At 36.7% G+C, this 16,523-nt stretch overlaps 1 protein-coding gene across 1 annotated transcript in view; it reads right to left on the reverse strand.

Annotated features, from left to right (window-relative positions):
* Positions 1–691: 691 nt before the first annotated feature.
* The window catches only part of LOC124789102 (aspartate aminotransferase, cytoplasmic-like), an 80,065-nt gene continuing 64,233 nt past the window's right edge, over positions 692–16,523 (reverse strand). The window contains exon 8 of the mRNA XM_047256390.1: positions 692–834. Coding sequence (XP_047112346.1) covers positions 692–834 — 143 coding nt within the window. The remainder of the gene's footprint in view (positions 835–16,523) is intronic.

Genomic DNA, 16,523 nt, shown 5'->3' on the forward strand with positions numbered 1-16,523 from the left:
GCACTCTCCACTGGGTCTGCCAGATACTGCATGACCGCTATTGACATGTGAGGGGAATCTTGCAATTCCATTGCCAACTTTGATGGTCATGGTGTGGTATTGATATGTGACACCACAGTTGTATTGTGATTATGCATACAGGAGCTTGCTTGTTGTGGCAGAAAGTCAGTATTGATCATAATATCCACCTCTCACCTTCCATGTCCATTGCCTGTCAGCCACAGAATTAACCTCTGTTCAATACAAACGCTGAGTGTCATCAGAAGTCAGCCACCATCCAGCATTCCAGTACTCTCCATCACACCACAAATGTGACTATGTAACAGCTGAATGCATTATCTGAAGATCACTCTGAAAAGGGTTGTAAAGTAATAACAGAAATAAACAAATCTTTCGTAGGTGACTGGTCAGTGTTATCTGTATTTATATTAAATTAATACATACTCACAATGTTCCATAATGTCCACAATGAAAAAGTTTAATTCATGAGTGAAGTTCTATATCTGGTTTCCCAGTGACCCAAAATGATATGAAGGAGTGAGTAGTGTTATTGGTTATGCAGTAGAATTATAGAGGCTGTACATTTCATTGATACTTTATTAAAATTTCATTTATGTTGTACAATTATTTTCATACTTTCTGGAAGTAGTATATCTACAAAGAGTTTCATTTAATGTATAATTCTTGAGAGTTATTGAGACACATTTCTGATAGCATCATTAAATGCCTTTGCAACATAACTGACATTGTGTGTGTTTATACCACACATATTTGCTCTCCCACTCCGCATAAGATAAACATGCCATTTATCCTTCAGGTAGTCAACTTGCTGGGCTGCAATAAAGCAAAATATTTTACCTTCATCTGTTAAGAACAATATTATTTTCATTAGTAACAGATACGTGCTCAGAAGAGAAGAAGAAGAAGAAGAAGAAGAAGAAGAAGAAAATGCATGATGAAGGAATTATCAAAATGGGATGGAAATCGATAGATGTGATGTACATGTACAGACAAACAAATTATCACACTTTCAGAAAAAAGTTGATTATTTATTCAAGAGAGAGCTTCACAAATTAAGCAGGTCATTAATGTATTGTTCCACCTCCGACCCTTATGCAAGCAGTTATTCAGCTTGGCACTGATTGATAGGGTTCTCGGGATATCATACCAAATCCTGTCCAGTTCATGCATTGCATCATAAAATCCTGAGCTGATTTGAGGGCCCTATCCATTATGATCCAAATGTTCTCAATTGGGGAGTGATACCATGACCTTGCTGGACAAGTTCGGATTTGGCAACCACAAAGACAAGCAGCAGAAACTCACGCTGCATGCGGGCAGGCATTATATTGCATGATTTGCCATGAAGAACAGGGTGCAGACTACCATCAATGTACCACTGTGCTGTAAAGTTGCCAGATGACAACCAAAGGGGTCTTGCTATGAAAGGAAATGGTACCACAGACTATCATTCCTAATTGTCAGGCCATATGTTTGGTGACAGTCAGATCGGTATATCACTGCTGTCTGGACCATGTCCAGACACATCTTCTCTGATCATTGGGCTTCAGTTTGAAGTGGGACATATCACTGAAGACATATCTACCCCATTCAATAATATTCGAGCACAAATGTGCCCAACACTACTGCAAATGGGCTTGTTGGTATACAGAGATGTTACATAGATGATAATGTTGAACCTGGTGTCTTGAGTGCCTCTCTGACAAATGCTCGGTCCTCTTGTTGTGTCATCTCTCTTGTCTGAACACTTGGTTTTTGATACTCTGTTTAGCTACGGTTCACCCACTCCTGCCAACACAATCAAACAGTGGTATCATCCCTATTCAAATGTTGAACAGTTTGCAGGTTACTCCATTTGGGTTTTTTGAGCCCACCATATTTCCTCTTTCAAATGCTGATATGCATATATTATTCACATGCCTGTGTGCAAGGTGTAGTTACTGTCCAACTGAGTGAATGGAATGAAATTCCTGAAGGCTTTATGCCCTGGTCTGAAAATGTCCACTGCTTGCTATCCTTGCCAGCTGCACAGCGAAACTGCACTGCAGCATCATACATTCATCCAATGGCTGTCACAGATTACAATTTTACATTTTGAGTTGACACATGAATGAATATCAATTTGTGACCAATTTGCATAACCCCTTCATGGTGCATGCTGTTAGTGTGTGCAATGCCACACTCAGTACCAACATATAAAGTATAAAACTTAAGCCATACAGACTGTTGAATCCATATGGACAGATACTTTAAAGAATGGACTGAAGATGTTTTGATGTTCACTTTTAACTGACTTATGCTTCAGCAGTTATGTGTCCATTAGTTACACCATATGTTCACTAACACATAATGGTGTGGAATTTGTGATTATGACAAAGAGAGTTTTCTAAATTGGCACTTAATTTACTGACTGCTGTCTGACATAAAAAGATTCTGCACTAATAATGATACAAACACAGTCAAAGAGATAAAAAATAGTAGGAAAGTAGTAGAAAAGTAATTATGATGATATGCATGCTGAAACTAGTGAAATCAGCCATATCAGCTATTGAAATCTAATTACTACTTCATTTTGCAAAGTGAAATAATGTTATAATTTTATGTCATTGCTATCAGTTTAGGGAATATGCAGGTGTATATAATGCTCACTCTTTTCTGAGTGTCAATGTAGTGCACTAAAAAAGCGTACTTCATCACAGAGTCTTTAGGAACTTACACTTCCTTCATTCCAGTTCATAAGACAATAGCTACTACAAATCAACAAATGTTCATCTATGTGCTACCAATTTGCTGTGGGGAAAGAGAAGAGTAGAGCAAACTGGACAGATGTTGGCAGTTTGAACATCTAATATACTGCTCCTGCCTTATTTATATATCTATGAAGCACTAATATTCACAAAAGGAATCATGTTAAAAGTAGAAATTATACTTAAACATAGCTATGATTTTCACATTTATGATTCTAGGCAGAAGCATAAGGTACATCTCCATGTAGTAAGTATAAGCATTTGTGAAGAAGGAGTAATTCATAATGGCACTATGCTGTGTAACCACATGCCATCCTATTTCAAACAGATACCAATGTTACATATGTTTAAAGTGAAACTGAAATAGTAATTGCTTGACTACTGTTTCTGCTCTGTTTCTGATTTTTTGGAATACCATACAAATTTGTATAATGGATCACACATTCTTAAGCACACTTATTGTGTACAATCATTTTATTTGTATTTATAAATATGTTACCAATATGCAACATTTACTGAAATATCATTTCAGATTCAGAGTAAATATAAATTGCATTAACAATCTGAAACCTGGCTTGCATTGTATCACATGTGCAGACTATGCACCAAACTATGGATTATGGAACCAATAAAGAATACAAGCACAAATACCAAAATAAATGACGAGCATAGGAAAGGAGATGCAACAGAGTCAATGCCTGTTCACATTGGTTTGTAGAGGAGATTTGAATCCTTTAATCCCCCTATGTTACAAGTCTATGCTGTGAAGCAAGTCCTCAGAACAGAAATCAAAGATAGTTTACTATATCAGCTGTTTGAATACAGGGATTGTGAAAATAGCTGCTAAAATGTACTTCATTGTGGAATCATATTAATAAAAACTGTATAATTTATTCTAAAATGTACATTCAGCATATTCTATTCTTTTGTTTATTTTGTAATTACTTACTATATTGTGCTACCAACATTTGCCATTTGACTTCTGTTATACGATGAAGGCCTCCTCTAGATGCTTCTGTACATTACAGTCATTGGCAAATGTATCCATGACCTTCTTGTAGGCTTCCTGGTGACATTCACCCACCTCCCATTCGGTCATCACCTTAGTCCTTTCTTATCACTTGGAGTTTAGTGAAGATTGTCTTTGGCCAACCTACCACTCATTTATCTGGTGGCAACATGTTTCACTAATTACCATTTAATTTTCATTATAGTCATAAATACATATTTCCCCTCAGTCTGTTCTCAGATCCATGTGTTTGCTTTCTTGTACCTCTGACTCATTCCCACCACCCATATCTCTAAATTAATGACTCTATTTTAATTTGAACACCATATTGCTTCCCCCAGTAAAATATGATAATACACACTGATTGTAAACTTTTCTTTTCAGACATATCAGAAACTTAGTTACTGAAATCTATTTATTTTATCAAAAGCACTCTAGGCTAATTTTACCCTGGTGTTTATTTATTTTCCCACTCAACCAGATGCTGTTTTCAATTCTCTTTGTAACACCATAGCTCTAATGCTCTACTGATTTATTTTGCCTTTTGTTTTATTTAATGTTACATCATTGAGCTTCTGTAAATGTGTTTGATTGAATTGATAACACAAAATTGTATACTCCTTTCTTTGTAAAAACTTTTATGTCTTTTAGAGTGTAGGAAGTGTAATCTTTGTAATATGTACAGTATGAGCAAATTATATGTTTTGTCTTTGTCACATAATCTCTTTGGTTATCTTTAAAATTAAATAATTTTTTGTAGAAATGTCAATATGTGCAAATGTTTTGTTTTATTTAATATGTTTGGTTGCTGTTATGTAAACTGCTGATCTTCACTTAGGGTTCTTAGTTATTTTGTATGTAAAAGATGGTGTGGTTCCCCTCCAGAATGGAACTTAGTAGCACGCGCGTAATGTGGTTGGCCTAGGTAGAAATGGTGGAATTGAGAGTCAGTCGGGGATGAGCTACCAAACTGTCAACAGCTCATGTAAAAGTTGTATATTGTGCTGGTGCAAAGAGAGGCTTTCTGTGCCATTTTACATTGCCTCGGATGGATAGATAAAGAGCTGGAACTATTCTGGAACTGATATCTATCATTGCCACCAAGAAATGACAGAGTCCAGCAATTCTATCCGTAAATCCACCTACCAACATGCAATCGCCACCACATTGCGCAATCACTGAAAAGGAACCAAGGAATAGTAGAAATGTATGATGAAGGATCAGCATTGGATGTTTTAGTGTGCGCAAATATAAGGTAACTTATACTCGAACTCTTATATCTACCTCGATTTTTTTTATCGCTAGTCACACAACCACTTAGGGTCCTTCCCATGTCAAAAATGCTTACCAAGTGTCCATATTGTGAAAATAGGAAAGCCAGTGTTTTACTAATTAATGCCACTTGAACATAGTAAAAAGAAAATTAAAGTTAATGTGGCAAGAGAGTGAGCTAAAGTACATGATGCTTGCTGAACATAATTTTTGTATTAAAACTGCTTGTTAATATGTTGTTGCCAACTTCAAAATTAAAAGTTCTTAAAACTGAGGCTTATAAAGTTTTGCTTAGTAAATGATCACATTGCTGCATGTTGTAAATCGCAAAAGGTGAGTCAGTATCTCACAAATATGTCAATTTTGTGTCTCACTGTAGTAAAAGTTGAAAACTGCAGTTGTGGAAAGTTATATACTCATGCTTGCTAATCACTTGTTTCTCTTACGTATTGAAAGTGTATATTAATAGTGTAATAGGATCCACAGTGTATCCTTTATGTTCATGATAAATAACAATTAATAGAAAGACCACTATCTATGAAAATGGTAACTTCTTTATTCAAAAGACAGTGAGAAGTAATTTGTTAGTGAACTCCATTTAATTTTCATTCTAAGTAGAAAGTAGTGAGAGACTAAATCTATGCACAGTTACTAAATTTGCTGTGAGCCATATCCATATTTCATGTCAGATAGGAATTTGTTTGAAATGTAATACTAAACCTATGTCCAATTTACGATTCTACAGTGAATATTAAGAGTAAAGTTATTGAGACCATTCAGTTTGACTAAGTCCTCAAGATAATAGTGTGTTTTGCTATCTATTATATTTATGCAAATAGTTTGTTCTGATCTGTTAGCTCCAACCTTAACGTGAACATACTGTATTCATGTGCCAAGGTTCATTGCACTCGAGTGTGGCAGAGTATAGGTTGTGTTTGTCCGTTAAAGTTACTCATACCTATTTTCTTGAACAAGAATGTCAATCATTCTCATGCCTAATTAGGCTGGCAACAATTTTCTTTATTTTTTGAACAGTGTAGATAGAAAAACTAATTGTTTGTTACTGTTTAAATATTTACGTAATTCTGACTTTCACTTCTGATAAGCCACCTCCGTTAGATATATCACGGTCAACACAACTAAATTCCTTTCAGAGGGTAATACTGCTCTGCTTCTTTGTACTGTAATTGCTTTAATAAAAATAATTTCACTATACGAACTGCATCCAACTTAGAGGTTATGGTATAGTAGTAGCAGACAGTAGTGTTATATCCCGAATACGGAAACTGATCAACTGGTACTATGAATTCATTGCTAATCAGTACTATTTTCTTTTCGGTGTAATTGCTGTATATTTTTGTGTTATTTCAATTATACTCAGGATTACTTTCAAACTTACTCTGCAAACTTCTTCCAGTAGCTATTGAAGTTTATCTACTTTAGAGGTGAATAGTTTAATCACTGTAGTTGATATATTCTTCATGAGAGAGCGGCAAGTGTATTGTGTGGTGTAAACATACCACATTTGATAAAGCAATGTGTTCCACAGTGTCTGTCTAGCTGACAAATCATAATTGTCACAGTAAAAGTACTTGCTATTAGTCAGTTTGTTTAGAAAAGTACAGTGTTATTGTTTGTGGATGTATACTAGCCTTCACGGATGCTGTGCATCTCCAAGGTGGACAATGACAGCAGTTTTGGTATGCATTCCAGTACATTCTGGATGGGTAGTTATTCTTTGCATGAGGTACTGGTTCAGAGAAGCAGAATGTGCCATCATGAAAATAGGCAAGTCACAACAGTTTGAGTGTGGTCTCAGCTCTCTGAGACTGCAGACGTGTGTGCAAGTTGCATTTATATATATATGTGTGTGTGTGTGTGTGTGTGTGTGTGTGTGTGTGTGTGTGTGTGTGTGTGTGTGTGTGCCTCTCTGCATGTGACTGATTGTCTAATGCATCTTTTTAAGCAGTTGCAGTCAGAGCTCTTCTGAACAAAGGTGGAAGAACAACTCAAAAATTTGGAGTCTCTTTTTCAAATTTTAACTGAGAAAGGGCTCAAGTGTAATTTGCAGAAATGTTCATTTTTCAATACTGAAACAGAATATTTAGGTCATGCCACTGATGTCTGCAGCACTCATCCCTCACCTAAGCATCTAGAGGCCATACAGTGATTACCTTTTCCTGCAAAGCAGCAACTCCAACTACAATATCGGCGACGTCTTTCTCCACCACACCCAGCTCACTGCTGGCAGCTATGCAAGAGATGCACTTTTAAACCTTCCACCAGCACACCACTGAGTGAGCAGCACTCTTCCATTTCTCACAGTTTCTGATGAGGGGTTGCCACGCATGTGCCACAAGCGGATGCTAAAATTATGTGGCCTTACTGTGTGCATCTATGATTGGCCTTCACATCTTTTTAAGCAGCCACACTCAGAGCTTTGCCCTGAGATTCATTGTACTGATAAACTTATCAACATTAGTATGGAAGACAGCATTGAGAGCAATGCATCAATGTGCCATGTCACTAGTAAACTTTACTATTTGTCAGTGACTCCTAGAAGTGCTATAAGTGTACTGACATTCAAAATCATTACTACTATGAAGAAAAGTTGTATTGTCAGCAATTAGCATGTATAGGACTTAATAAATGATGGGAGGTCATTATAAGAAGCAAAAAGTGGCCCTGTACAGATCCCTGTGGAATACCTACCTTGTTCTGTACTGGGCGTGTCTCTGTCAACACACAAAACCTGCTTATGATTCTTTCAATACTAATTAACAGTCAAGAGATTCGCTTAGATCACAAAAATTGTCTTGAGGAAAATCTTTATCCTGGAATACTCGAAGCAGGTATTTGGCTACAGAGTCAATAGCATCAACAGTTGACAAGTTTTTTCTAAAACCATATTGTGACCCACTAATTATTCATAGATTTTCAAATTATACAGACAACTGTCGGTAAATTACACATTACAGTACTTTCTAAAAAAAACTAGGACAATGGAAATTGGTCTGTAGCTTGAAGGTGAGTCTATATCTACTTTTTTATATTTTGGAACTACCCTCCAACATTAGGAAAATATCCTTCGGATATACATTTTTTTATACAGTACCTTAAAAGATACAACACAATCTATTTCTTTCTATAGTATGCTGTAAGATATGTCATTTATATTTACATTGTCTGATAATTTCAGCTGCTTTACTATTTTTAGGACAAAACCAGGTGAGAAATCAGAGAAGCTAAACATTAACTGATCAGCCAGAACATTATGACTACCAACCTACTATCTATATAAACCCATCCAGGTTATAGCAGCATCATCTAACAAGGAATGACTACTAGTCAGACGCATGCATGGTGCATGTAGTATTAGGGGACATTCTGTCCATGTGTAGAATGGGAAAGGCATGCAATCTGTCTGAGATTGACCAAGGGTAGACTGTGGTGGCCAGAGGCTTGGCATGAGCATTTCAGAAATTGCATGACTTGTCGGGTATTCAAGAAGTGCTGTGATGAGTGTCTTCAACATGTGGTGAGACCAAGGTAAAACCATGTCCAAACTTCATGGAATTTGACAGCCATGCCTCATTACAGATATCAGATGTCATAGGCAGGGCAGACTGGTAAAACAGGACAGGTAGTAAACTGTGGTGGAACTAACATCAGACTTTAATGCTGGGCAGAGTACAAGTGTGTCTGAATACATGGTGCACCAAGCACTCCTAATGATGGGCCTTCACAGCAGACAACCCATGCATGTGCCAACATTAACATCATGACATCGGCAACTACAAGTGAAATGGGCACGTGACCATTGGTACTGGATGTTGGCGCAGTGGCAGAGTGTTGCATGGTCTGATGATTCCTGATACCTTCTTCATCATGTGATGGGATGATGTGAATCTGTGGTCCTCTGGAGGAACAGCTCCTTGTCACCTGTACTGCAGGATGGAGACAAGCTGGTTGTGACTCCATTATGCTGTGGGGAACATTCATGTGAGCATCCATGGGTCCAGTGGAGCTTATGCAAGGCACCATGATGGCCAAGGAGTATTGAACACTGGTTGCAGACCATATATACCTCTTCATGCACTGGCAGTGGCATTTTTCAACAAGATAATGCACCATGTCACAAGGCCAGGAGTGTGATGGAGTAGTTAAGGAACACAGTGGTGAGCTCAAATCGATGTGCCACACTGTAGATGTGTAAGGTTGCTAAGCAACTGTAGAGAGGTTACATTACCTAAATAAGACTGTTTCAGGAGCTTAAGTGGAGCATTGCAGGATGTTAGCATTAAGTCTTTGAGGATTGGAAGAATGTTAAGGGAAAATGTGCCCTGATACAGTACTATTTCTTAATTTCCTAAAAGCATTTGACTCAGTAACACATCTACCCTTATTATCAAAAGTACAATCATCTGGGGTATCAAGCAAAACTTGTGACTGGAATGAGGATTTCTTGATATGGAAATTGTCTTGGATGCAGAGCCATCGACAGATGTAGAAGTAACTTTGGGTGTTCCCCAGGAAAGTGTATTAGGATCCTTACTGTTCACACTGTATATTAACAACCTTGTGGACAATTTTAATAGTAATCTCAGACTTTTTGCAGATGATGCAGTTGTCTGTAATGAATTATTGTTTGAAAGAAGCTGCATAAATATTCAGTCAGATCTTGGTAACATTTCAAAGTAGAGCAAGATTGACAAGTTGCTTTAAATGTTCAGAAATGTAAAACTGTGCACTTCACAAAATGAAAAAAACATAGTATCCTTTGATTATAGTACCAATGAGTTGCAGTTGGAATTGGTCAACTCATACAAATATCTGGGTGTAACACTTCATATGGATATGAAATGGAATGATCACATAGACTCAGTAATGGGTAAAGCAGGTTACAGACTTGAGTCTACTAGTAGAATACTGTGACTTATTCTAGAGTACTGCTCAAGTCCATACAGGACTAATGGTGGATATTGAACATATGCAGAGAAGGGCTGCATGAATGGTCACAGGTTCATTTGTTCTGTGGAAGAGTGTCACAGAGATGCTGAAGAAATTGAACTGGCAGACTCTAGGCGATATATGTAAGCCTACTTGCAACATTTCGAAAACTGGTTTTAAATGATAATATTTGGAACGTACTACAACTTCCTATGTATCACTCCTATAGAGATCATGAAAACAAGATTAGGTTGATTACAGCACATATGGAGGAATTTAAACAATCATTCTTCCCATGTTCCATATGTAAATGGTACTGGTAAAGTGGTAAGCACTCTATGTAATGCACTTCACAGTGGTTTGCAGAGTACAGAGGCAAATGTACTCATAGATGTAGATATTTAGAGCCACAGCAGCATAATGTTCTTGCAATAAGCAAAAATCAACTTGGGTCACGTTCAATGGAACACAGAGGAGTACACTTAAGAGACAGCAGATGGGAAATCTCAGTAATCCGATAGTGATTCTAAGTAAAATAGTAACAATTTATCTCAAGGTATAGGGATAGAGAGATAAGTGCTGTATAATATTAAACAGCATACTGTACCCTTATATAAAAATCAGGTAATGAATAGGATAGGTGTACCAAAGCAAGGAGGACCTACACCTAAAGGGGGATGAAAAAGATTATACATATAATCTGATAAGCCTCCTTGTTTCACAACTTTGGAGAAAGCCTCCACACTAGCAGTATTCTACTTCTGTAGAAACTTTCGATTACACCTTGACCTCCTTTCTCAAAAGGCCATCTTGTAGCCATCAGCAAATTTTCACAGAAATAAAGATAGAGGGGAGAGAGATAGAGAGAGGTCATTGAAAGCTTCTATAGAATAGAAATGGAATACTGTTCATTTTGAATCTACTCCAAAGTTGTGTAATAGAGGGGCTTACCTGATTTGTAGCAGGTGAATTTCTATACTGATTTACTAAATGAATAATAGTGATGAAAGATGTTGAACTTTGTGCACTGTCCATAATGTAGGTAATAAGGATTAAAGAAGTGTAGTATACAAGGCAACAAAAGATTGCTAGTTGTTCCAAAGTTGTAACACATCTTGATTGGCAGCAGCAATGAAATCAACACAATCATATGTATACTACTAACTGCACCTGTACAGTATCCTCAATATGTTGCAAGCTGTAATGATTGTAGTCCTATCGGAACCATCACTCAGTTACTAAAATGTTCAATACCATCTAAATTTTAGACAGACTTAGTTGATTTTCTTATGTAAATTACATAGTTTTAATCTGTGAATGTTCATATTGATTTCTGATTGTCAAAGACAATATTTCTCACAATACAGGACGCCCCACTCAAACCTCCCTGATTTCAAGGACCCAGGAGAGGAAAACCACAGTAGATACGACAATGAAAAATGCGCCACATTGTAGAGCATCTCAAAGAATTTATATTCCCATGTCAGAAGTGAAAAGTATTGTCGGCAGAGTGCAGCATGGTCACAAACTAAATGTCTGGTGCGGGGCAATGCATGAGAGGATTGTTGGACCATTCTTCTTTTTGCGGAACAAACGGTGAATGGGTCAGTGTATCTGGTCATGTTGAAGCAGTTTATGTACCATCAGATACAAGACTTGCAACCTAACATCATTTTTCAACAAGATGGAGCTCCACCGCATTGGTCAATAGTGGCTCGCAGGTTGCTGGATAGGAAATTTCCCAATCATTGGATCAGATGTGGAGGACCCATTGCCTGGCCACCATGTTCACCTGACATTACGACACTTGATTTCTTCATGTGGGGATTTCTGAAGAATTACATATATGCAACCAAAATGAACGATATTCCTACATTGCGACATCATACCACTAATGTGATAGTCTGCGCCTGGTAGCTGAGTGGTCAGCACGACGGAATGTTGTACCTGACGGCCCAGTTTCAATTCCTGGCTGGGCTGGAGATTTTCTCCAATCAGACACTGTGTGTTGTGTTGTCTTTACCATCATCGTTTTCTCCCTATCAACACACAAGTTGCTGAAGTAGCGTCAACTCGAAAAACTTGCATCAGGCAAACGGTCTACCTGACAGGAGGCCCTAGCCAAATGGCATTTCCATTTGCTAATGCGATTGCAACACTAACAGAGGAAATGTTACAAGAACTTGGCAAGTACTTGAACATAGACTCGATATTCTTTGCGCTACAAATGGTTTACATGTAGAGGTGTATCGATGATAAATAAATAAATTCTTTGAGATGCTCTATAGAGTGGTGCATTTTTCACTGTCGTATCTACTGTGGGTTTTTACCTGGGTCTTTGAAATCCAGGAGGTTGGAATGGGACACCCTGTATACTTATATTGTTTATATATTGATGTATTATCAGGTATTGATCTTACACCATGGAAATTAGTAGTCATAATTTTAAAAGTAAGTGATCTGAAAAGAAGTCTACATTAGGTACAATAATTTCTATTGTTAGTGTTATATACGAACAAAATATCTGTCTCCATTTATAATTTTATTAATTTTACTATTGATAATGTAATCTATTTTATAAAAAAAAGGAAGTTTCTATTTTTCACATTTTCAAAATCTGTAACCTTTGTTACTTACCATTAGACCTGTAAATCTTCATTTTAACAATAAATTAATAAATAAAAAATTAAAACTGATAAACAGTTTCAGTAACAAAAGCTATCCTAACAGTAACTTAGTTTACTACCTGTTCTCAAAACTTCTGGAATGCATGGTTATAACATATATAAATACAATTTTTTTGTGCCGAGCATGTTAGAGTTTTGTATTACACTTCATGAGATTAGTCCAGGCTACTCTCAGATTGCTATCAGACAGTTTTCAATGATGGTATTTGAAAGGCATCAAAATACACATTTTCTACAGTGTGTATTTGAAAAACTGTATGTAGTAATTATGGAAGCATGTGTGTTCAAATGTGAAGGGGCAAATGAACACTAATTGTGAACTGAAATCATTAATTCTTCAGCCAAAGTTAATGGTAACACCCAGGACCTCTTTGCATAGAACATTACACAGCAGCTGCAGAGATCTAGACACTGAGGCCATCTTGAAAAGATAAGTAAAGTTTCTCAACTTAATGTAATGCAATCTATGTTAAACCTAGGAAATCATTGTTAGAACATGAGAGAAATTACATAGCAGTGTTATTACAATGAAGTAATTCAACATTTTAACTGTGGAACATATAAGGTGGGGTCATTACAAAGTGTCAGTCATATTCAGAACAGTGCTCCATGTAGTTGCGAGTGCATTATATCAGAGCTAAAGGGATTCAAACATGGGAAAACTGTCGGTGCTCATATGGAGGGTGCTTCTATAACCCAGAGGGCCCAAGTGTATGGAGTTTCAAGACATACTGCATTGAAGATTTTTACTGTATAGAGGAAAAGTGGAAAAACGCCATTTGCTAAGTCACAGTGCAGACAAATGTGTGTGTTGAGTGGTCATGACAGATATTCACTGAAGAGACTTGTGATGACTTTTGGAATGATTTAGAAATTTATTGAGATAACTTACAGAATCGGTAGATGTGTCAATTTGCAAGAAACAACCTCAAGTCTGTTGATTTACATAATGTACCAGGACCCCATTCTGCTACCAGGAACACCAGCATAGTGCACACTTAATATGGATACTCTCACTGTTCTGGAATGAGCTTATTGTGCGTTTTGGTTTCGTGAATCAGACTCTGCAACAATGGTTTGGCTTAAATTTCACATCATATATGCCAAAGAACCTCAAAGTAGGCCTATAATTTATTCTTGGCACAAGAACTTTATTGAGACAAGTTGTTCACTGTGGCAGGATAAATCACCAGGATTATTACATCAAACAGGTTAGGGAGAGTTTTTCCTCTAGTCTGCAAAAATCAATGCAATGTACATCTTGTGAGACTGGCATTTCACAAAAGACTGTTTGGCAAGTAGTGCATAGATTTTTGCACTTGAAACAATGCAGATTCACAATAGCACAGCCCATTAGCGATTCTCATGGGGAATTCTGAGCAGAAATGTTGTGTTGGATAAAGGACAATAAGACATTCCTGAACAAAATAGTCTTCAGCAATGATTCAACATTTCATATCAGTGGGATGGTAAACACCCTCAGTTACAAAATATTGGACAGTGAAATTCCATATGCAACCCTGACACACATTTGTAAGATGCCCAAAGTTAATGTGTTTTGTGCGCTTAGCAAATTGAAAGTATATGGCCCTTTCATCTTCACAAATAAAACTGTCCTGCTATTTGAAAACTTCTTAATTCCATAGATCAGTGAAGGCAACTAAGATAGGATGGTTTACTATCAGCAAGACAGTGCACCACCTCATTTCATCATGGAGGTTTGAGGCTTCTTTGATAATCACTTCTCAGGTCAGTGGGTTGGCCATGAAGGGCCAATCGCATGTATACCTTGCCCCCCAGACTTGACACAACTGGACTGCATTCTCTGAGGTTTCATAAAAGACTGTGTGTATGTTCCTACCATAACAACCAATTTAGCTGACCTGAAAAATTGAATCTATGCTGCCATCACAAAAGATGCAACTGATTATCTGCAATGAGTGTGGGAAGAAATTGATTACTGGTGGGATGTTAGCCACATTGGGACAAAGCAAGCCGGGATACTTTTACTACCCCTCCTTTTTTGTCATTTGCATCCTTAAAATTCATTTTTTCACTTCTGACTGATTACCATTAACATACAAGAATATAATCTGCATTTTCATAAAAGAGAAAGGTAGGACCTCAGTTTTAAAGAATATAACACCAGTTCTAATTTTGTGCTTAGTTTTATGCATGTAATTGATTTTCTAATTTATTTTGACTATGCCTAGTTAGTATCTTTTGTTATAGTGTGAAATCAGTAATTGTTTCACAAATTAAATTCTATTGTTGATGTATAAACAAATAGAAATTCTGTATTAATTATAAATATTTGGAAGACGAATTACTAATAATCATAAAGTACCTTTACAGTATATTGATAATTTTTACTTATGGACCGTCTGACAGCAACTCAATAAAACACAATTTTAGTGCCATATGCGTTTCACATTTATTTTCTGCAAGGCATCATCAGTGGCAGGTTGCGTGGACAATTTCTTACATATTACGCTCCTGTTGCATTTTTGGTGTTGTTCTTCTTCTTATGAAGACCAATTTGTGGTTTTTTTCCCACATTCCACAGCACTATGAACTGAACACTTGTTTTAATGCAATGCGTTCAGTTCATGTGCTGTGGTATGTGGGGAAAAAAACTGCAAATTGGCATTCATAAGAAGAAGAACAACACCAAAAATGTAACAGGAGCGTAATTGCATTAAAACAAGCATTCAGTTCATAGTGCTGTGGAATGTGGGAAAAACAAACCACAAATTGGCATTCATAAGAAGAACAACAACACCAAAAATGCAACAGGAGCGTAATATGTAAGAAATTGGCCACGCAACCTGCCACTGATGATGCCTTGCAGAAAATAAAGGCGAAATGTGTATGGCACTAAAATTATGTTTTATTCAGTTGCTGTCAGACGGTCCATAAGTAAAAATTATCAATATACCATAATATTACACACAACTGAGGAAGACAGGACTACAAAAGTTGAAAATCTTAAAGTATGTATTTGGCTCTATTCGAAAACATGTTAGCAAAGCCAGCCCTTCATTAATTCTAAAGTAATTAACAGTTTTGTCAAAAGTATTGTTCATGTATCTATATATGTTAATTTCATCATTTAAATAAATAATTCAGCTTAACCTTGTAGTAGAAGAAACTGTTAAAAGGAATGAATTTTTTCATGTATTCAGATAATTTAATGAGTTAAATTTTGGTTGTAAGTGTAGTTTAAGTACCTATTATTGTGAGGATATATAAGGGCCTGATTTTTTGTCCCAAGACAGTCAGTCCATGGCCAAGTTTCAGATGAGAAACCTGGGTTGATTAGAACAAGAACAATGCTTCAACTTAACTGTGAAATAACTGTTACACAATTAGACCATGTGTTAAAACAATGACAGTGTCTGCTCCATATGTACCTTTTCATTCTTCAAGAAATCTGAATTATGTGGTTATGTTTTTTTACTGCTCATAGACATTCAACAGTAAGCTATTGTAGCAGTATGTGGATGTTCGCCTGAAAACTATTAATGAGGGATATCGAAAGTTAAACAATAGTGCACTGGCCATATTAAATGTGTATGTGGGGGGTTGTGAAAAGTGAAATTAAACAACTGTGAAATGCAAATGTGTCCCTGTCAGCTACATTATTTACAGTAGACAGTACTGCACTTCCACCCCCTATTTTTTCAGCCAGTACGTCGACACTGAGGACAACAAACAAAGAAACAAATCAGGGAATGTCATCACAACATCACAAATGGCAGTCACATGAAACCAAAATGACACTTGACATCTTTATGTGAAACTTGAGGTTATTCGCTACAAACTAACACATCTATC

The sequence above is a fragment of the Schistocerca piceifrons genome, chromosome 3 (genome assembly GCF_021461385.2).
Source record: "Schistocerca piceifrons isolate TAMUIC-IGC-003096 chromosome 3, iqSchPice1.1, whole genome shotgun sequence".
Taxonomy (NCBI): Eukaryota; Metazoa; Arthropoda; class Insecta; order Orthoptera; family Acrididae; genus Schistocerca; species Schistocerca piceifrons.